Below are 23,854 nucleotides of genomic sequence, written 5' to 3' on the forward strand. Positions count from 1 at the left end.
CTATGATCTGGCTCAAGGGTCAGTCTAGAGGAGGCTTTCCAACAAGCCACAGAAGGTGGGAATGATGACCGCAGACATCCTAATTGAACAATCCTTCAGTACTTATCACTGTCCCCTCCGAACTACTGTGTTTCCAGAGTCACTGGACATTATCAATTCCTGGTAAATGAATAGCACCCCAAATCTCCCTAATCTAACAGGCTCAACATCCCAACTAAATTTGCTTCTCACAGGAGTCTGGATGATTTGACATTCACTTGCTTATTCATTTATTCAGTTATTCGTGCCATTCACTTATTCATTGGACAAATATTCTCAGTCCTGGCAATCTTGAGTGCTTCTAGAGGAGAAAAAGACAGCTTAGACAGACCGGCAATTAGCAGCACAAGAGCTGGAACAAGGAGCTAACTACATACTGTGCCTGAAATATCTTTCTGCCCAGCTGCTGTATTACCTCCATGAAACCTTTCTAGATCTAAGTTTAAGAAGAATTTATGTCTTGGGCACCTGGGTGGCTCAGTCAGCTAAGTGTGTGCTTTGGCTCAGGTCATGATTCTGGGGTCCTGGGACTGAGCACCACACCAGGCTCCCTGCTCAGCGGGGAGTCTGCTTCTCCCTCTGCCTCCCCACCACTCATGCTTGCTCTCTCTCAAATGAGTAAGTAAAATCTTTTTTAAAAAGAAGAATTTATATCTTTTCTCTACTCCTTTGTTAAAATCCTTAGTGTAGTGCTTATGACATTATGTTGAAGCTAACTGCTTCCCTGTGCCAGACTGAGCTCCTTGGGAGAAGCAACTGTGTCACCCAGTCACCTTTATGCTCCTGGAGCCTAGCACATGGCCAGGCATAAACAACTTCGGGAGCAGTTCTATGGATTCCAGTGAAGCTAATGGATGACTAGGTATTTTAAGGTTTGCATTGTCTAATAATACAGTATCCACTAGCCACATGTGGCTTTTGAGTATTTGAAATGTATCTGCAACGGAGGAATCGAGACACACTGAACAGTAAAATACACATCAAATTTCAAAGACTTAGCATAAAAACATTTTAAAAATCCCATTAATATTTTTATGTTGATTACATATTGAAATGATAATACTTTGGGTTAAAGAAAATAAAATATTAAAATTAATTTCACCTGTATCTTTTTACTTCTTTTAATGTGGCTATTAGGAAATTTTAAATTACATATGTGGCTCACATTATTACATTTCTATTGGATAATGCTGGACTAAGCCAAAAATTACTCTTTCAGGTACAAACCACATCCACTCTCTTATACCTGGTTCTCTAAGTTTTCTTGGTAGAAGAGGAGTTTGGTTATATTGTCTGAATTGAGTCTTCATTAAACCTAGGTTCAGAATATACAGGAAATACAAGACACATTTCTTTTTGCGAAATTCTGTAGTCAATATATCCCACACATTAATAGGTACGTTGTTTAAAAAAAAAAAAATCCAACTCTTGCTGTATTACCTATATGAGTCAAACTCTATCCAAGGGCATGTAATACCCATGCAGCCAACATTTAAATAGCTCTTCAGTTTCTGGCTCTCCCTCAGTCTCTGGCATCCTGAGCAGTCACCCCTCCCATCTCAGCTCTTTCCAGTGACCTCAAAAGAGGGTTGGCTCAAATAACACACTTGTCAAAACACCTGGGTAAGCACAGCAGTGAGAGACAGCATATAAATAGATATATGGAAACAGAGTGCTCTGTACAAATAACAAAAACCCCTTACCAACTCTCTTCACCTTCCAGAAGTTTTGTTTCTTACAATGATTAGTTAAATGCACATGTCGCTAACAATTTTAATCCTATCAGCTTGGACAGACCTACTTTATACAGGCACTGACGAACTGCAATTTAAGATGATTTTTAAGTCGTGGGTACTGCTGTGGCAAAAACCCTCTGTGCTTAAACAGAGAAATTAAAATTGAACAACAGAAAATGTTCCAAAGCAAAAATACTGAAAAATGTCCAAGTGATCTGTCAGAAAGACTTAAAAAAGTCAGGCTTCACTGGTCTCCAGTCAGAAAAATGCAAAAATAATGAGCGCCTATTTACATATCTCCCTCCGCATAGACCATACCTTTGGAACATTTAGCACCGTGTTTGGCACCAGTCTGTGTTCAATAAATATGATTAATGAATGTATAGGCCCTTACTATTTAGTGAAATACTGCAATCACCATGTTTTTCTTGTTTTAAACCTTGAGTGATATGTGGACCAAATACCACTTCCTGTTTTACTCAGAATAAAATGTGAAGTCTTTACAATGGCCTATAAAGCCCTACCCAATCTGCAACCCACCTACCTTCTAGATTCATCTCCCAACGCTCTCCCCCTTATCTACTCTGTACCAGCAAGCTGATCTTGTGTCCTCAAACAAGCCACACATATTCCTGCCTCCCTTCTCCTAGAACATTCACTCCTTCATTCTCTGCTCATACGTCACCTTATCAGAAAGGCCTTCTTCACCAACTTCTCCAAAACAGCATAACCCTGATCCTGCTGTATTTGTCCTCATATCGCTTATTGTCATCTGGCATAGTATATATTTGTTTGTTTGTTTGTCTCCCCAAACTGGGAAGTCACTCCCAGGAAGGTAGAAACTTTGTCCTTTTGTTCACTGCTATATCCTATGTGCCTAGAAAGTGTCTGGCACACAGTAGTCCAATACATATCTGTTGAATGAATAAACTAATGAACATTAGATTGGAGCTCAGGCACCTGGGTCTAGTCCCAATTCCACCACTAAAAATTTGTGTGACTTTGAACAAATGTCCCCTGACATTCAGTTTCTGAATCTGCAAGAAAACTAGCTGGGAAAAGAGGTTTCTAAAGTTTCCCCCAGCTCTGAAATCCTGTGGATTTTATAGAGCTGCTTTCTACATCTAACTTTTGTATGAAGTTTTAGCAACACAAAAATCCTTTTCTGATATCCACTAATTATTCGCTCTCTAGGCACTTCATTACAATTGAATACCCTGCTCCAGAGACTCCTGATGAAATCTTCCCTAGTCCTTCCAGGCAGGATGGATCCCAGGACTTTATTCCTACTTTGAGGTACTTCACACAGACCTTTTTTTCCTTTAATCTCTTATAACAGTTCATGACATAATCATATTTTTCTGTTTCTCCAATGAGAATGTGAACACCTTGGGACAGGAATCGATTCTTAGTAATTTTTGTATCCCTGGCACCTTGCATGGTCCATGGCAATTAGTAGGCATTCCATGAATATATAGGGAATGAATGAATATAGGAATGCGCAAGTGAAATAGGATCATTATTCATATTAAAAACTGAGACAATCATTCTTATCTCATTGATGAAGATAGGCAAAAGGTAAAGCTTGGCTGCCAATGATGGTTCATTCGAAGGGAGGTAAGAAACAAAAACCTATTGGGAATTTACTAAAGGGAAGTACTCTTACACATACTCACATAAGTTTATTTAATCCTGTGACACCTTATAAATTAGGAATTATTACTACCATCTAACAGATGGCAAAATTGAGGCTCAGAGGGGAATTTGACTATGATAGAATGGCTAATAGGATTCAAACTCAGGCTTCTACATGCCATGTATCATACTCGTATCATTAAATGATATTATTGGAAAGATAGTTCTCTGATTCAGTATAAGCACTGGCATGTGTAATGGAAAGCTTTTCTGTACTAAAAAAGCATTTTTATAATTAAAGGGAATTTTTTCCATGATTCAGAAAGGTGGCTATAGATAATTCCATATACCATCCCTGAAAGTGTAAAGAAAAGGTTTACAAGCAGATTACAGTTGTGTCTTTTGAATTTTTAAGTTTATTTTTCTTTTTTTATATAAAGATTTTATTTTATTCATGAAAGACACAGAGAGAGAGGCAGAGACATAGGGAGAGGGAGAAGCAGGCTCCATGCAGGGAGCCCAATGAGGAACTTGATCCCAGGACCCCGGGATCATGACCTGAGCCAAAGGCAGACATTCAACCACTGAGCCACTCATGTGCCCCAGTTTATTTTTTCTGACAATAAAATGCACTATCCATTATAGAAAAAACAAAAAATACATATAAATATTTTTAAAAATTTTAGTCAACCATTACCCCATCACTTAGAGACAACCACTATTAACCTTTTTTAACTGTAAGGTTAATAAAGGTTACCATACCTTTATTATATTCTTTATTATGTTAACCTTTATTAACCTTTTATGAAACTTTATTAACCTTTTAAGCCTTTTTCCAATATATATTTTATTTTACAGTGAGATTATTCTAAAGTACACAATGAACATTTTTTCATATTAATATACATAATTCCCATATTGTTAGAAATCTTAATTAGCATTTTAATAATGGCTTAGTAATATCATGTAAAGGAGATGCAATAATCAATCATCCTGTTACTATTAGGCCATATCCACTTATTTACTATTATGGCCTCTTAGTTTAAAAAAAAAAAATCAGTTTTGGAATGCCTTGGTGGCTCAGCAGTTGAATATCTGCCTTCAGCTCAGGGTATGAACCCAGGTCTAGGGATCAAGTCCCACATCGGGCTCCCTGTGAGGAGCCTGCTTCTCCCTCTATGTCTCTGCCTCTCTCTGTGTATCTCTCATGAATTTTTTTTTTTTAAATTCTAAAAAAAAATTTTTTAATCTGTTTGTAATTTAACTTCTGAGAATGGTTCCAACCTCCAAGAAAATGCAAACAACTTTTCCATTAAAAATAGGGTAAAACTCCCACTATGATGCAAAGAGATGACGTTTAATAATTTTTTCAAGGTAGAAGCTACTTGGAAGTTGCACCGCTTTCACCTACAGTTAGGATATCTCCTGCAAAGTTAGGGAGGTGCTCAAAGTCCAGCAGTGGCTTGGAGGAAGCAGACCCAGGCTCACCTCCAGGTTCTTACAATGACTTGCCTTATACCCTCAGTAAATTAAATAAAGCCTGTTTCCCCATCTATAACATAACCGTCATCACATAGTGTTCCTTGGAAGGTTTAAAATGAGAAACCATACATAAACACTCAGCACTAAGACTAGAAGAGAGTGGAATCCCTGGGTGGCACAGCGGTTGGCGCCTGCCTTTGGCCCAGGGCGCGATCCTGGAGACCCGGGATCGAATCCCATGTTGGGCTCCCGGTGCATGGAGCCTGCTTCTCCCTCTGCCTGTGTATCTGCCTCTCTCTCTCTCTCTCTCTCTCTGTGTGTGTGTGTGTGTGTGTGTGTGTGTGTGACTATCATAAATAAATTAAAATTAAAAAAAAAAAAAGACTAGCAGAGAGTGAGTGGGCTCTCTTACAATTGTAAAACTTTGGTGGAAGAGCCAAGAGGAAGGGGCAAAGAATGATGAGACAGCATTCTTACCTCCCATCTTTTAGAGAAGATTCCAAGTTCTCATCTCTAGCCTCAGAAGAAAAAAGGAACTTTAGGCCATATTTGTAAACTTACAACAAAATGGTTTGATCTCTGACAACACCTTGGGGTAGCAAAAAAGTGGAGGACTCCCAGTTCCCTTAGGATGTCCTGCCCACTGACATGGCTCTACTTCTAGCTATGGTTCCCACCTCCTTTCCCTGGCCCTCACCATGGTCCAATCCCTAGACATCTTTCTCTTTGCTACTGTCTCTCTGATCTGAGTCCTCCCAAAACCAACTTTCCAATCTGTTGTCAGTAATCCTTCCATAACTCCAGTCTGTTTTCCTAAATCTTTCTCACAAGCTTACTATTTATTACCCATATCATCAAATCCAAATTTAAAAAGTGTGATGGTCTGTCCTACCCCATTCTCTCGTTTCCCTCACTCTACTAATTCTGACTCTTGCCCTGATGTCTACTTACCATCTGTACTCAGGGCAGGCTGAAATTTACTGCAGACAAATCCTATCTTTACCTGAAGATCTTGACCTTGTCAAGAGGCAATGCAACCCTGATGTGGTGCTTTGAATCACTGTCAGCTGCTCACATTTTAGAGTAAATGAGTTTTCAAAATCTCTAGGTGGTAAATTTTGGTCGGGCAAAGATACAAGGATCCTAAACACCACGAAGGGGGAAAGGTTTTATAACCTTTATAGGCTGGGATTGGCAGATTCCGGTTCTCAGCATTGCCCAGGAATCACAGGTCACTACTCTCTGTTCCATTTCCCGGAGGTAGCTTCTCTCTCGCTTTTCCTTTCTGCATCTCCGGCCTGCTCCTTAAAGCTGAGGTCATGCCCACTTGTCAAGGCTGTCACAGATCTACGGTCTCCTCCAAGCTTCCAGGGAGGCCTGGCCTCCCTGCCCCTCTCATTTATTTAGCACACCGACTCATACTCCCCGAATTGCTCTCTGACTTCTTCCATAAAGTCCTTGAGGGCAGGTACTGTGCCTACTACTCCCCACTTGGCAGTTACTAGGTAAATATGTGAGCAACGTTCCAGACTTCTAAACTGAGCGACCGCTCACCTTCATCAGTGCCACCCTAGGGGCTACTTCACCTTCAGCCCCGCTGGCTTTGGCTGGAGGCAGCTGTAGCTTCGAGCAGGGGGGGTGGGGTGGGGGGGCACTCTGAAATAGTGCACGGCCGCCGCCCACAAGGCCCGTCTGCTGGTATTAATAGGTTTAGGAAAGGACATCACTGACAAAACAAAACAAAAAACCACCCCATATGCAAGGAGAATGTGTGAGAGTGGAAGCCGACCCAGGGAGGAGGGGACTCCTACTCGCTGTAGGGCCTGCAGGCGGGCAGGCAGGGACATGGAAGGGGGAGAGCCCTGTTTTTATACAGTATTACCTGATGTAATCACATTCCTTGAAGTGCTGGCATCTGGGGCCATTGGGGGGGAAAGGGAGGGTCTCTAAGGACAGGGGTTATGGAAACTGCTGCTCTTCCCCAGTCAGTGGAGCTGCAGCCGCGAACCGCAGCCCTCCTACAGCTACCGGCCCCGGGGCCGAGCGAGGTCCGCCGTCGGGGGCCCCGAGTGGGCCCCGAGTTGCCCCGGCCGCTGCGCGGAGGGGGGGCCGCGGGGCGCGCGGGGCGGGGGGCGGGCGGGGGGCGGGCGGGGGGCGCGCGGGGCTCCCCAGGCCCAGGGGCTGGGGCCGGGTCTGGGGCCGGGGCCCCGGCGAGGCGCGCGCACCTGGCGTCCGGCTCCTCCTCCTCCTCCGACTCCTCCTCCGACTCGTCGCCCTCCGACCCCTCGAGGCTCGCGGGCCCGCGGGGGGCCTCCTCGTCGCGGTCCGCGCCGTCCGCGCCGTCCGCGCCGCCGCCGCTCGCCATCGTGCTCCGCCGGGCCGGGGCCGGGGCCGCGGCCGCCCGCGCCTGCTGTTGCCCTCCGCCTGCGTCTGGGCCGCCGGGCGCGCGGGCAGCTCGGGTTCCCGCCGGGGGCGGGCGCGCCCGGGCCTTAAATGGACGGCGTCCAGGGGCGGCCGCCCGGCTCCCCTCGCCCGGCCTGCCCGGGGCCGAACGCGGCCGGCAGCCCTCCGCCCTCCGCCCTCCCCCCTCCCGCAGGGCCCCGGCGGACCCCCGCCCCGCCGCGGTGCACGCGCTCCGCCAGCGCTGCTGCTTTCCTCACCCTCCCAGCCCTGCGGGGCCCGCCGAAGCGCGAGGCCGACCTTCTAGATCGGAAACGGGCCGGCAAAGCCTGCGACGCTGGCTGGCTCAAGGTCCCTGCTTAGCATAGCGACCCAACGGGACCCAAAACCAGATCTGCCATTTTCAAGGGCCCAGTTTTCAACCATTGCTCGTTCCCTACTGGCTTTTATGTTTGCAAATCAATTAACAGTGTATTCTCTTAATCAGTGGCCTGCTGACTGTTCAGCCAGGACATTTTTATCTCCCCTAAAAACCTTCAAAAGAAAGAATTTCCCTCACGTTGGCCAAAGTCTAAGTTCTGTCTGAAATTCAGACCTTTGGTTGGATCATAGTATTGCCCCTGCTTAAAAACCCCTCAATGGCTTCTCTACGCTCAAGGATGAACACTGGAGAACAGCCTACATTTGTCTGGTTTCTTCTCTCGAAGTCAGAATTCCCAACATTCATCAAGTTACACCACTGTGCCTTAATTTACACAGTTCCTTCTGCCTGAAAGGTTTTTCCGACGTTTATCGACCTGATAACTCTCCATTCAAGATCACCACCTTTCTCTGAAATGCCTAGGTTAAGTTAATTACCCCTCTTTCAAGTTCCATTATCCTATATTCAAATTATGTTTCTGTCTTTTTCCCTCAGTACACTTTGTAAATTTGTTACTCATCTTTTTCCCCACCATCCCCATCTCTTACAAGCCCAGAAGCAAGCAAAGTACTTAGCGCATTAAGTATAGTCTTTTCATGAGGATGATTTTTTGGCTAGAATAGCCAACATTTATTTTTAATTACAGCAAATTCTATTCATGGAGTTGTTAAATATGATGAACATAGGTAGTATTCACCAGTTACAGTAGCTTGGATGTGTTGAGTCTGTAAGCAAAGAACTGCAGATAGTTCAGATATAGTACAGAAGTAATCAGCTGGTGTGTATGAGAAGGAGAGAGAGGCCCAGTTTTCCACATTAAACCAGGTTCACCAAGTTATTATCTTAACATGAGCTAGGCTTATCCAACTAGTAATCCCAAATGACTGCTCACCTAGGACAAAAATTCAATCACAGTTTTGGGAATCTGTTAAACACTAATCAAAACTACAGGCAGCCACTGTATATTCCTTCCATTTAACTCAACATTTCTTGGGAACACTAATTTAAAGTCAACAAGATTTATTTGCAAAGATCCTAGTTCAGACAAATCCAAAATTTAGAACTGCAGTACAGATTACACATCTTTAACTTTCTAACGCTCCTTTCTTAACAATGCATGCAAATATATAGAAATGGCCAGATTAATAATAGAAAATAATTTATTATTCACCACACAAGTAATTCAAACTGAAAATAATTTTAAAGTCTAAAAAATTCTCCATATATTAACAGCCCACTTATCTGACATACTTGGCTATCACAAGATAGGCTTCAGTGATTTAGAAATGGGTATATGTTTATTAAATTCTTAATCTATGTGTCAGAGCAAGATAGCTAAAAAGTAACCACAGTAAAATGGGGGGAAGGTGGCATGGCACTGAGCGCTGAGAAGACAGTGACAGTAGAAGAGTCCATACCACGGTCCATGAATGCTAGAGCTTTCTTAGGAAATGTCCCAATACTGCAGAAGCACTTACACATCCCTGAGGGCTACCACAGTATTACCACAGAGCAGTAGTAGGACTATGTTTTGTTGTTTTTAATGATTGGCAGAGTCCTCACTAGAATATTAATTATACTCAATATGTTCTGATAAAAAAAAAAAAGAGTTGCACAGTGTATATACCTTAGAAAAATTTCCAAGAACTGATGTGTGAAGTTCAATTGCTTCAAAAGTGTTAAACATCAATAATCTAAAAAAAAATTCACCTATGTGGAAAGCTTCATTCCTAATAATACCAGAGAAATAGAGTGTTGATGTGGTTAGCTGCCTTAACCAAGAATGAACTCAATTCCGAGATAGTCTGTATAATCTAAATTATCAAGCACAAAAGTTATATTCAGTTCAGCTCTAGTTGGGAACTACAGCCTCGATCTCATCTCAAAAGTAAATACTAGCCGAGAAAAAAAAAAAAAAACACATCAACAATTTCCATATATAAACTTTATTCCTTTTGACATCATACAAAAATTTAAACTTAGAGAAGAAAATGAAAATATGCACCTTTACAAGTCAAAGAAAGCAAAAGTCTTAGCATTTGAATTGGTCTGCAAAAAACCCAAAGACATTAGAGGTACAAACTGCTACAGCAGGTCTAAAAGAAGTTGTACACAGTCCTTCTGAAAAAGTTAAAATCGTTTTCAAGATTACTTTTCATATTTCAATGTACAGGCACTGACCAATTTACAAATATTTACATGAACCAAAACAACCTTTAATAAACACTGTAGCTTTTTTTTAGCAGCCACCACTACTTTTTCATATGGAAAAAAAATACTAAAAAAGTTAGCTTTACAAACATTAAGCTTTTTATAATCATCTTACGTCTTACCTAAAACATTTTATAGTGGCTTACTGCCTAAAAATTCCAGTTTAGATTACAATCCTATAATTGTATACAGAAAAAAATCTGATACTAATCAATAGGATATAATCTCAACTTTGATCTTTCCGTTTTGGTTGTTTCATGTCACAGGGAAAATAAAAGAAAACATGAAATAAAGTAAAAGTGCACAATGCACTAAACTATCATAAAGCACAGGGAACTTATAATCTCAAAATGTCTACAATGAACTAATTCTTTAAAACAATTTACTAACTGCTGAACAATACAGAGTTAGTGCTCATATTACTACAGTGCAAAATGTACTGTTTTCAACAAAAAATTTAAAGCTACCTCAAAAGTACATCAAAAGCATGTGAAGTACTAATGAAAAGCTAATATAGACACACTCAAAGCCTCAGTCTATCCTGGTGAGTCAAGTGAAGACTTAAGGCAATTGTCCAGTATTTCATGCCTCTGCAGCAAGATTTCAGTGAAATAACAGATTTCATTTTGCTTCAAGTAACTGAAAAACTGGCTTGAATCTTCACTTTACTAGAACAGACAGGCAATGAACTATTTACTGTACGTTCTACATTAAGTATGTATAGATCAGTCCCTTCCCCAAATTCCACACATCTCTTCAGTATTAGTATGTAGTATAATTGAAGTTATATCAAAAACCTTTTATTTGTTCAGATAATTCCCCCAAAAATATTTTATCTGATCTCCTGAAAATTCATGCCATAATATTACTAATCAATGTAAACATTTTCAAAAATACATCTTTAAATCAAAGGGTTTTATTAGGAAATGTCATAATAAAATATGTAATCTTTATATAAGTATGTTCTCTTAAAAATAAAACATGAAAACAAGAACAATTAAAAAGAAACCATGATGGAGGTAAACAAAAGCATTATGATGTTACTATTGTTCTTTATTTCTCAGAAGAATTTATTAAGAAATAGAGGCCAGTTATCTTTTCAGGATAGCAGCTCTTAAAGGTAGTATACTGTTCAAATCTCTTTTGTTTTTCAATCTGTGCCATGACTGGGAGAGAAAGAAAAATCATTCTTAAAACATAAAATATAAGTGCACTTTTTATCTTCCAAATTTTTAATATAGTAAAAAAGTATTGTTTCTACCCTCAGAAAGAATTATTTTAAAACCCCATACCTGCATGATTCCAATTCATTAAAAAAGAAATGGACACAGAGGTGGTACAAAAAGATACAACTGACAACATTAACATTTATTCACAGATTTGAACAATTTCATCTAGGACAGCAAGGTAATTAAGACAAAACCTTTGAGTTTGAGAAGGTGTGAGAAGATTACTTCAATTACTTAGCTGAAGAGTTTGCATCTAGTAAGCTTTTTCAATCAAAAATAGTATAGTATAATGAAGGAGAGAGTAAAATTTCTAATGAACCAGTTTATATGTACTTCCGAAAAAGAAGAGTAAATATAACTTGTAAAAAAAAAAGGGGGGGGGAGGGACTGAAATTCTTATTCACCGGCTAAAAATCTGGCTCACTACTTGGTAACTGCACATCTTTGTAGTTTATTCTCATGTCAGTTAACTGACAGAAAGTATTGGTTTTATAGCTAATCAATCCTAATTGAAAGCTCATGTATCAACAATGTAGCAACGCTATTTTTGAGTTCTCAATTTAACGTGATAGACAAAAACAGTCCCTCTTGGATTTGTTTTGCCCTACAGAATTCCATTAATTTTAAATTTCTATTCTGTCTGACAAACTGAGAGGGCCTAATGTGAAGGACAGCTAGTAGTATGACACACTTGCATTTTTAATTATCATCAAATAAAGTACATTCTAATGAAAAAATATTCCTCTGAAATGACCTTCATAGTTCACTGATCTTTTTCTTCAATGAAGCATTCTCTCCTAAATGTCTCATAGTTTATATTTCCATCAAAGTGTTTCTACACTGTACTGTGGAACTCCCTGAAGAAAGAGACCACACCTAACAAAATCACTGATGAATAAATTCATACTGCGGACTAAAGAACTAAATAATAAATGATTTATTATATATATTACATTCATATGTTTACATATGTATTTATATGTATGGCTGAAGTTTACATATACAAAATGTGTGTTTATACAAAGATACACACTGATTTTTTTTTTAATTTCTCAAAATATAAGCAAAGATAAAAAGGTGCTCTACAGCGGGGTATGCAGAAGAAAAATCATGGAACTCAGCTTTCTTCTAAAGCTACACGAAGTTCCTTGAAATTTTAAGGAGAGAAATGAGTCCATTAGGTTTTATTCATTTTGAGAGTTTAATTGGCTCACGAAGGAAATGCTTACTTCCATCAAAGTGAAAGCCATGTGAATGAAAAGTCAGACTTTTCGGAAGGAAAAGTGTATCTATCAAGTAATAAATTCCCTATTGTGCTGTATTCATGTCTTCATAACATAGGAACCAGGGCAATTCTGTCCCTATTATAAATACATGTTTTCATTTTCAAAGCATATACTATTTCACTAATGCTTCTAGAGTTAATCGAATGCATTGTTTACCTTTAAAAACTGATCCTTGATCATGTCAAATTTCTGCTTCTCATGCACAGCTCTGGCTGTATTTGTTCCATCAAAAGGTTCTGTAACATTAAATGTACATATAAACAAGAAATTACTAAAATTAGAACTTCAATTTTTATATTAGGTTGAACTATATGAAACTGCCAATATTTATGAGTTTTTAACCTATAAAATAGCAACTGCATATTGTGAAGCCTAATCTCTTATTTGATATATACATATAAAATATTTTATATAGCTGTGAACTCTTTAATAAGGTTGAATTCAAGTGAGAGGATAACTGAAAACAAAGTCATCAGCATACGTACATTAAATCTAAATCACAACAGTAAGATTTCTGAAAAATGACAGAGGGTCAAGGACCCAACCTTACCATAGGGAAATTTTTTAAAAAGTTAAAGAACAAAGAATTATTAAAAAAAAAAAAAAAAAAAAAACCTCACTATAAAGAAAAAAGGTGATCAATATCAAATATCACACAAAGGTCATTTTAAATTTAATTTAAACTTAAAAGACTACTGATTTATCCAGCAGGAGAAAGGTCTCTACCTTTGAAAGTACAGGTTTAATACTCGTGAGTTAAGATGTGAGTAGATGGTTTAGAAAAAGATACAGAGAGTACAGTTACTGGTAGGAGAAATTTGGTAGTGAAAGGAGAAAGAGAAACAGGATAGCAAGTACAGAACACAGGGATTAAAAAAAAGGAAAAGTGTTCATGTGTGTGAGTCTCCAACACTACTTTCCACATATTCACCCCCACCCCACTAACCCTTCACCCACAAACCAAGAGAGGAGTCCATATATGGATATAAGGAAATTGTCTATATGGGAGGACAAGGAAAGTGAAGATGCTATTGAGAAAAACAAGATAACAAAAGGCATTAAAAATGAGATGAGATAGCTGAAATAATGCCAAGCCTACGTAAAAATTACTAGACTTCAAGAATTTTGGCACCGGGGGTGCCTGGGTAGCTCAGTTAAGCATCGTACTCAATCTCAGCTCAGGTCTTGATCTCAGGGTCATGAGTACAAGCCCCGAGTTGGGCTCCACATTGGGCATGGAGCCTACTTAAAAAAAAAAAAAAAAAATTGTCACTATAAAAGAGAAAAAAAAAAAAGGTACTTACAAGAGCCAGTAGAATCTAAGCAGGCATTTTATTTATTTTATAAGATTTCATTTATTCATGAGAGTTTACCGTCATAGTACTGGCGAACCTTGGTTTGCTGAGCTTCACTTCATTGCACTTCAGAGATATTGTGGGTTTATTTTTAACAAATTGAAGGTCTATGGCTAGTCTGTGTTGAGCAAGTCTACTGGTGCCATTTTTCCATCACCACTTGTTCACTTTGTTGTCTCCATCACATTTTGGTAATTCTCATAATATATGAGTTATAGTGACTTGTGATCAGTGCTCTTTGATGTTCTTGTTACAATTGTTCATGGGCACCACAACCACACCCACACAGGATGGCAAACTTAAGAAATGTGTGTGTTCTGACCACTCCACCCAGTGGCTGTTGCCTCATCTCTCTCCATCCCCTCGGGCCTCTCTTTTCCCTGAGATACATCAATATTGAAATTAGGCCAATTAATAATCCCACAATGGCCTTGAAGTATCCAAGTGAAGTGAAAGGAAGAGTTGCACATCTTTTACTTTCCATCAGAAGCTAGAAATGACTCAGCTTGGTGAAGGAGGCATGGTGAAAGGCAAGAGAGTCCAAAAGCTAGGCCTCTTGGACCAGTTGGCCAAGTTGTGAATGTAAAGGAAAAGTTCTTTCTAGAAATGAAAAGAGCATGGAGTTCACTCCAGTGAAGACATGAATACGAAAGTGAAACAGTCTTATTGCTTCTATGGAGAAAGTTCCAGTGATCTGGACAGAAGACCAAGTAACCACCACATTCCCTTAAGCCAAAACCTAATTTAGAACAAGGCCCTAACTCTCTTTAATTCTATGAAGGCTGAGAGAAGTGAAGGAGCTGCAGAAGAGAAGTCTGAAGCTATTAGAGGTTGGTTCATGAGGCTTAAGGAGAGTAGCCATCTCCATAACACAAAGTGAAGTAGCAAGTGCTGACGTAGAAACTCCAGAAATTTATTAAGATCTAGCTAGGATAACATTAAACAACAGATTCTCCATGTAAATGAAACAGCCTTATACTAGAAGAAGATGCCACCTAGGATTTTGAGAACTCTCTAGTTGCCCTGGCTTCAAAGTTTCAAAAGGCAAGATGACTCTCATATTAGGGGCTAATGACTTTAAGCTGAGGCCAATGTTCATTTACCATTCTAAAAATCCTAGGGCCCTTAAGAATTATGCTATATTTACTATGCTGTGCTCTACAAATGGAACAACAAAGCCTGGATGTCAGCCCATCTGTTTACAACATATTTTAAGTCCACTTTTAAGACCTACTATTCAGAAAAAAATTCCTTTCAAGATAGGACTGCTCATTGACAATGTACTTGGTCAACTCAAGAGCTCTGATGGAGATGTACAACAAGATTGTCATTTTCATGCCTGCTAACACAATATCCATTCTGTAGCCCGTGGATCAAGGAGTAATTTAGACCTTCAAGTCTCATTGCTTAAGAAATATATTTTGTAAGGCTGTAACTGCCACAATAGTGATTCCTCTACGGATCTGGGCATAAGCCATTGAAAACCTTCCAGAAATGATTCACCATTCTAGATGCCATGAAGGACATTTGTGATTCATAGGAAGAAGTCAAAATATCAGTAATAACAGAAGTTAGGAAGAAGCTGAGTCCAACCCTAATGGATGACTTTGAGAGGTTCAAGACTTTAGTAAAAAAGTAACTGCAGATGCGGTGAAAATAGCAAGAGAACTAGAATTAGAAGTGGAGCTTGAAGATGTGGCTAAATTGCTATTATTTCATGATAAAACTTAAGCGGATAGCTCTTGTTTCTTATAAATGAGAAAAAAAAGTAGTTTCTTGAGATATAATCTACTGGTAACAATATTGAAAAGACACCAAAGGATTAAGAATATTACATAAACTTAGTTGATAAAGCAGGGGCATGGTTTGAGAGGATTGACACCAATTTTGAAAAAGTTCTATGTATAAAAATGCTCTCACATGCTACTGACATTATTTGTGAAAGGAAGAGTCTGATATAGCAAATTTCCACTGCTGTCTCATTTTAAGAACTCACCATAGCTACCTCAACCTTCAGCAACCATCATCCCAATCAGACAGCAGCCATCAACATTGAGGCAAGACTCTCCGTCACCCAAAAGATTATGACTTATTGAAAATTCAGATAACGGGTAGCATTTTTAAATAAGAGTCTTATTAAATTAAGGTAACATGATTCTTTTAGACATAATGCGCTGAGTGAAGTAAGTCAGTCGGAGAAGGACAAACATTGTATGTTCTCATTCATGTGGGGAATATAAATAATAGTGAAAGGGAATATAAGGGAAGGGAGAAGAAATGTGTGGGAAATATCAGAAAGGGAGACATAACGTAAAGACTGCTAACTCTGGGAAACGAACTAGGGGTGGTAGAAGGGGAGGAGGGCAGGGGGTGGGAGTGATTGGGTGACGGGCACTGGGGGTTATTCTGTATGTTGGTAAATTGAACACCAATAAAAAAAAAAAGACATAATGCTACTGTACACTTAATAGACTACATTATAGGGTAAACATAATTTTTATATGCACTGGGAAACCAAGAAACTCACTTGACTTGTTTTATTGTGATATTTGCTTTATTGTGATGGTCTGGAACTGAACCCACAATATATCCAAGGTATGCCTGTGTTCTTTTAGTAGATGAATGCAATATGCCAAGCTATTGGATCACATCACACACTTTACAAGTGGTTAATATTCAAAAGAACACAAGTAACTAAAATAATACACACCCACTGTGCAATTTAACAAACCAACCACCAAAGCAGGAAATTTAATTTCATATTCACAAAGTTTTAAGATGTTGCATATAATCCAAGATTAAAATATTCTAAACTTGATGTTTTCCTACAAACACGGAACTTCACACTTTATTCTTTTTTACCTCAAGGTTTACAAAAGTCTTCAACTTAGCATCTGTGAGAATAATTTTGCTTCTTGAAGGCAATTTACCACCAACTCCAAGAAATATTTAACTACATATAAATTAATTTTAGAGAACAGATTATCTTCAGAGACTTTAATTTTTAAAGTAAAATACATTTCTATTCATAAAAATCTAGCTTGCATTAAGTATCAATATTTTAATTTTAAAAGAACCCATTTTATCTCAAATGTAAGAATCATCACATGAAGATAGTATTTTCTTCCACCTTCAAGTCATGAAATTAAGCTTCAATCAATTACAAGCAGGATGGATGCATAAAGATTTCTCAAATATTATGAACTAGAAGATTAAATGCGTAAATTCATATTTGTTATTTTTTTATAACTGAAGAATTAAATTACTTTTCCAAATTAAAATACTCAGCCATAAAAAAAGAACGAAATCTTGCCATTTGCAACAATGTGGATGGAACTAGGGAGTATTATGCTAAGTAGAATTAGAGAAAGACAAATACTATAGGATTTTATTCATATGTAGAATTTAAGAAAACAAACGAACACAGAGGGGAGAAAAAAGAGAGAGGCCAACCATGAAACAGACTCCGAACTATAGAGAACAAATTGATTGTTACCAGCTAGGGGTGGAGGGATGGGTGAAACAGTGATGGGGATTAAGGAGGGTGCTTGTGATGAGCAGCAGGTGTTGTATGGAAACACTGAATCATTAACTTCTACACCTGAAACTGATATTACACTATATCTTAAGTGGAATTTAAATAAAAAGTTGGAAGAAAAAAAGGAAAATTTTTATCACTAAATGACTTGCAACAAAAATGAATGTATGAATGAATGAATAAATGAATGGACTGCAATGGACTTGCAGAATGTACATTTATTACTTTTAACTGAAATACAAACTGGATTTAAGTAATTCTCAGTACCACAGTGATAACTGGATGGCAAATAAGTAGTTGTGGGAAATATACCTTCTACACAGATGTATTTATTTCTCCACTCAATACCATCAGGCCTGGGAATGGCTTTGGCTTCACGAACTGAAATCATTTGACTGTTCCAGCTACAAAAAGAAAACCATAATTGTGTTAACTCTTTTCTTAATTTTTCCTAGCCCCACTCTAATTTTCTCACAAAATACTAAAACTTGCCTTGACTTTCAGTCCCACAATCCCCATTTCCCCTTCTCCTTTTTACTCCAAAGCACTTCTTCTAATCATTTGCTTACTTAGTATGTTATTGTTTATTGTGTGTCTTCCTCAAGCAGAATGGAAGCTCCAGGATACTGGTGATTTATGTATTTTTTTCACTGTTCAAATAGTTGCTTAAGACAAAGTGGGCATTCAATACATATTTACTGAATAAATGAAGTAATATGAAAAATAAAGTGTAAGGCAAAAAATGTAAAAATTTTGTTCATTGTTAGCACCTCAGTAAGGATTTCTTATTTGTTAAGAGAAATGTAAATTGTGTTGCTTTCTGATATCATTAAATAATTTTTGTTTACTGTATATCCATTTGTGTGATTTGGGAGAAAATTTTATAATTATCCAAGAGAAGCCAGTAGATACTGTTTTAGGAAAAATTAATACTCTACAAAAAAATGCTGTTATTGCTGTATGTCAAATGTAGCTATTAACAGTACATTTGTATTCAAGTAAAATAATTTTCTATCAGCATGTCTAAAGGTAAATTGTCCAGTCTTTAGTATGTACTAACCTTATATGCTGTTTTTTAAAAATTTCTTTACAATTATAATAATTCTGCACAAGTACAATTTTCTTTTTCTCAAGGAACATTCTAAAACATATGACTATTCAGGTTGTATGCAAGAGATAAATGAGTTTGGAAAATAGTTGATATCTTTTTTTTCCAAGCCATATTTAGCTTTGTCCACCATTTCAGTTACAATAGAAAGACCAAGGTTTGGGACCTTCCAATTCTAGCACTATTCTATCCTTCTTCTATTTATCAGATAAAAACAATTCCTAAGAATATAAATGAGGGTCCAATATGGCATTTGTTGCTGGAAAACTGATTAATCTCTATGCTAAAAATGCCAAAAAAAATTGCATCTTGTGAAATTTGATAACTGAAAGTATGATTTTCTATTTTTTTTTCTTATGAGTACAATTTAGAAATACTTTGCAAAGACAGCTTTAAGTTCTTTAAGAATACATATCAGAATTTATGCTTTTAAAAAACTAAGTGGGTTATCAAAGAGAAACAGTATTAACTACAGTAACATGTTTTAGATATTTCATGTATAGCAGCTCCATTAGTATAAACTCCAAACAGAAAAGAAGTACAGTGTTCTGTTGGTCCAAATGTTTCCAAAATTTTTTACAAATAACAATGTAGGGGCACCTGGCTAGCTTAGTGGATATGTAGAATATGCAACTCCTGACCTCAGAATCATGAGTTTAGGCCTCACCCTGGGGTAGAGATTACTTAAATTAATTAATAAATAAATAATAACAATAAAATAGCAATGTAAAGGGGAGAATTATATAACCACAAGCCTGAACCAAACATGATTACTGTAGAATTATACTTTATACCATATAAGATCTATTTCACTAATAAAATGAACTTTTTTCCTGAGACTACAGTTTCTCATTGAACTTACAGAACAGTTGAATCTGTAATAAAATTAAAATTAGAAACATTATGTTAAAAAAAAGGACAGACTGAGGGGCTCCTGGGTGGTTCAGTCTGTTAAGCATCTACCTTTGACTTGGGTCATGATCCCAGGATCCTGGGATCAAGCCCCACATCGAGCTCCAGGCTCAGGCAGAGAGCCTGCTTCTCCCTTTCCCCACTAACTCATGCTCTCTCTCTCAAACAAATAAATCTTTTTTAAAAAAAAAAAGATTTTACTTATTTATTCATGAGAGATGGAGAGAGAGAGAGAGAGAGAGAGACAGAGAGAGGCAGAGACACAGGCAGAGGGAGAAGCAGACTCCATGCAAGGAGCCCGACATGGGACTCGATCCGGATCTCCAGGATCAAGCCCTGGGCTGAAGGCGGTGCTAAACCGTTGAGCCACCCAGGCTGCCCATAAATCTTTAAAAAAAGGGGGGGGGAGGAGGGGATAGACTGATTTTTTTTTTTTTACTTTCAGACAAGTTAAGAATATTGAAATACTGTATCCTGCTGTTAAATTACAATCTGTACTTTCTTAAATCAAAGGAACTCTCCTCACTACCATACTTGTATGAAATCCAACCCTGAATTTACATCACATGCCAATACCTGGTTCTGAATTGTGTCAGAGAAACATATGTAATATACCAATATTCACTTTAACCAACCCAAATAATGCAGTTATTTAAGTGGCTGTATCATCTGAAGTACTTCATAAAGAAAAAAATATTTTAAATCACTATTATTTAGACTGATTCAATCTATTACATTTTCAAAGCACTTTTAAATACTTAACTATTAAATATTTGAAATCATAAAACCTGATATATAACTTATGTACTGTTTTTACTCTTAGAGGTGAATTTATTTTTTTTTTTTTAGATTTATTTATTTATTTGTTTATGAAAGAGAGAGAGAGGCAGAGACACAGGCAGAGGAAGAAGCAGGCTCCATGTTTTGGAGCCCGATGTGGGACTTGATCCTGGTACTCCAGGATGACACCCTGGGCAGAAGGAAGGCACTAAACCACTGAGCCACCCAGGGATCCCCCTTAGAGGTGAATTTAAATGTAGAATTCAAATGGCAATTTAGAAACATTTTCCCTAAATCTTTCTTTAAAACAGACTCTAAATTAAGCCTTTTATCATACCTATTTTTCCTTTTTTTCTTTTAAAGATTTTATTTATTTATTCATGAGAAACACAGAGAGAGAAGTAGAGACACAGATGGAGGAAGAAGCAGGTTCCCTCTGGGGAGCCTGATGCGGGACTCCATCCCAGGACCCTGGGATCACGCCTTGAGCCAAAGGCAAACGCTCAACGACTGAGCCACCCAGGCTTCCCCATACCTATTTTTCTACCATAAATCGGTTGCCATGTAAAAATCTATCATTGTCGCTCAGTAATTGAAATGTAAAATAAGATACAGTCTAGGGACGCCTGGGTGGCTCAGTGGTTGATTGAGCCTTTGGCTCAGGTTGTGATCCCAGGGTCCTGAGATCGAGTTCTGCAGCAGGCTCCCTGTCTGTTTCTCCCTCTGCCTGTGTCTCTCCCTCTCTCTCTCTGTATCTCTCATGAATAAATAAATCAAATCTTTAAAAATAAAAAAAGACACAGTCTATAGAAAAGGAATGTATCAGAAAGGTACAGAATAGCGGATACAGGGTTTAATTTAATCTAAAATAGATTTGATAATATATGATAATCTCTCGAATATAAAACTGAGTTTACCAACTCTACATTGGTAAGATGCTTGCTTCTTTTTTTCAGTAACGATAATGAACTACTGATCTATTAACTCTCTTCTAGCCATTCTTTCCGTGACAAAGTATTTTTTTCGAAATACTTCGCTTACATTGGAACATTACAAACAAAAATTCACGTCCAACAAATAAAGACAAAATTACAGGTCTGAATGGTGTGGCTATACTGATAGATACTAAGCAAGACTAGTAAAATTAAGTGAACAAATATATATAATTTTATTTTATTATTAAGGGCTGGGAAGCAAAAAGAAAATTTTGTCAGGGATTTCAAACCTTGTAAGCAAACAGAAAATTCTGCTTAGTTCCAGAGTTTTGTTTTGCTTTTTCTTCTGCCTGACCCGTTCTTCTCCCTAACCCCTTAAATACTAGCATTCATCAGGACCCTGCCTCTTCCGATCCTCTTCTAATGCTACAGCAACCCTCCAAAACTCTAACAATCTGCAGTTTCTTTCCCAATCCTTTTCTCCAGCTCTGACCTTGTTACTAAGCTCTAGGACAATTGTTGCAACTAACAATTAGAAACTGCCACCTAGGGCAGCCCCGGTGGCCCAGCGGTTTGGCGCCACCTTGAGCCCAGGGCCTGATCCTGGAGACCTGGGATTGAGTCCCATGTCAGGCTCCCTGCATGAGCCTTCTTCTCCCTCTGCCTGTGTCTCTGCCTCTCTCCCTCTCTGTCTCTCATGAATAAATAAATAAATAAATCTAAAAAAGAAACTGCCACCTGGATGTCCTACATGCATCCCTGTGCCCACATTTTCAAGACTGAATTTAATATATTCTGTCCATGGCCAGTTATTAATATCATTTGCTTACATATCTCCCTCTCAACTCTCTTACCCTTCTTGGTGCACTGAACTTAGTTGGTTGAAATACATTCATAATTAAGTTTTTGTCTATTTCAATCCTTTCTCCTCCAGCTCAACATGGCATGGAGAAAAAATAAGCAACCATGCTGACCTTTAAATTCACAATAGAGTATATAAACTCTACATCTTACTAGTGTCTATGCACTACCCTATCTGTATTTAATTCTTCCCTGTCTGCTTCGGGGCCCACACCAATGATGCTTTTTATCCCTATTTTTTAACAGAAACTAGCTGGGCCCTGGACCGCCTGTGGGGTCCAGGGCATCCATCCATGTGGACCAAAGTTCCAATGGTCAGCTTTCAGTTCTCATCTCGTACTTGATCTATCAAAAAATGTGACATAGATAATCACTCCGTCCCCTTTGAGACATTTTCCCCTCTTTGGATTATAAGACAACACATTCTATTGGCTTTCCTTCTATCTCGATGATCCTTCCTTTTTGACATAAATTAGTTCCTTCTTACCCCTACCTCATTTTTATTTCATTTTTGTATTATTAAATTTTTTTTAAAGATTTTATTTATTTATCTATGAGAGAGACAGAGAAACAGGCAGAGACACAGGCAGAGGGAGAAGCAGGCTCCTTCCAAGGACCAAGGGATAACGACCAGAGCCGAGGGCAGACACTCAACTGTTGAGCCACCCAGGCATCCCTGTATTATGAAATTTTTCAAAGAGAAAAACTGAAATGCATAAAACTCAAAAACAATTCAAGAGTTGTTAACATTTCACACATTTGCTTGTGTACATGTGCATGTTTTGAACCGAACTATTTGTTTAGCTGTGGATATCAGGAAACTTCATTTCTTTATTCTTTGGCATGTATCTCCTAAGAATAAGGCCATTTCCTTTATAACACCAACAGCATCTAGAAATTAAAAGTAACTCAAATGCCTTTCATAATTCCTCCACCCTAATCAGATTACAATCAAGGTTCTTGTATTTGATGGTTTCAGCTCTTTAACCTGGAAAAGTTCTCACACTTATTTTTTTTTAATGGCATTGACGTTTTAAGAGAGTAGGATCATTTTTCAAAGAATATCTACATTTTGAATTTCTCTCTCTTTACTGTGTCATTTAACATATTCCTGTATCTTCTGTATTTCCTATAAATCCCTTAACATTGGGCCTTTTTCCTATCTATATTTCCTTGGTTTTCTCAAACAGATCATAGCTTTAAATACCATTTACCTGTTGACAACTCCCAAATATATAACACTAACCATGCCTCTCTCCTGAACTCTAGATTTGTATATCCAACTATCTACTCAATACCTCCACCTAAATATTTTGTCAATCGTACAAAATCTTAAAATCAAGAACACCCCTCCTTTGCTCTCCCCATCATACCCAATGGCAACTCCATTGTTTCAGTTGCTTGGGCCAAAAACTTAGAAATCATTTTTGACTCTCAGCTACATCTAATCTGTTGCAAATCAATATACAAGTGCAATCTGGCCACTTCTTATCCACTTCCACTGTAACCATCTTTATCCAAGCTACATCCTTTCTCTTAGATTATTGTAATATCCTGAGTAATCTCTTTCCTTCTGCTCTTGGCTCCCTTTAGTCTATTCTTACCTGTGACAAATCAAAGCAGATTACATCATTTCTCTACCAAAACCTCTCCAGGGTATCCCACGTCACCCAGAGGAAAAGCCAAAGTCACCCAAATTAACCAGATTAGATGGCCTACATGACATGGACTTTCTTAATTCTCTTTGACAGCATTTTCTTCCATTCTCTTCCAGTCACACTGGCCTCTGCTGTTCCTTGAAGATGTTAGGCAAACCCCCACATTAGGGTCTTTGTCTTTGCACCTCCTTTTCCTTTTGTTTAAAAAGTTCTTCTCCATAAATACATAACTCACACATTCCTCTCATACAGGTCTTTATTAAAAGGT

At 38.2% G+C, this 23,854-nt stretch overlaps 2 protein-coding genes across 3 annotated transcripts in view; both read right to left on the reverse strand.

Annotated features, from left to right (window-relative positions):
* Positions 1 to 7,257, reverse strand: part of CMYA5 (cardiomyopathy associated 5) — an 89,391-nt gene extending 82,134 nt beyond the window's left edge. Inside the window, exon 1 of the mRNA XM_038532132.1 lies at positions 7,118 to 7,257. Within this exon, the coding sequence (XP_038388060.1) occupies positions 7,118 to 7,257 (140 nt within the window). The remainder of the gene's footprint in view (positions 1 to 7,117) is intronic.
* A 2,386-nt stretch (positions 7,258 to 9,643) lies between these two features.
* The window catches only part of TENT2 (terminal nucleotidyltransferase 2), a 62,656-nt gene continuing 48,445 nt past the window's right edge, over positions 9,644 to 23,854 (reverse strand). For both annotated transcript variants that reach the window (XM_038532468.1, XM_038532467.1), the window contains exons 13-15: positions 17,645 to 17,736; positions 12,596 to 12,675; positions 9,644 to 11,090 (exon numbers count right to left, since the gene is read on the reverse strand). In XM_038532468.1, coding sequence (XP_038388396.1) covers positions 11,016 to 11,090; positions 12,596 to 12,675; positions 17,645 to 17,736 — 247 coding nt within the window. In that variant the 3' untranslated portion in view covers positions 9,644 to 11,015. The remainder of the gene's footprint in view (positions 11,091 to 12,595; positions 12,676 to 17,644; positions 17,737 to 23,854) is intronic.

This window comes from Canis lupus, chromosome 3, assembly GCF_011100685.1.
Source record: "Canis lupus familiaris isolate Mischka breed German Shepherd chromosome 3, alternate assembly UU_Cfam_GSD_1.0, whole genome shotgun sequence".
Lineage (NCBI taxonomy): Eukaryota > Metazoa > Chordata > Mammalia > Carnivora > Canidae > Canis > Canis lupus.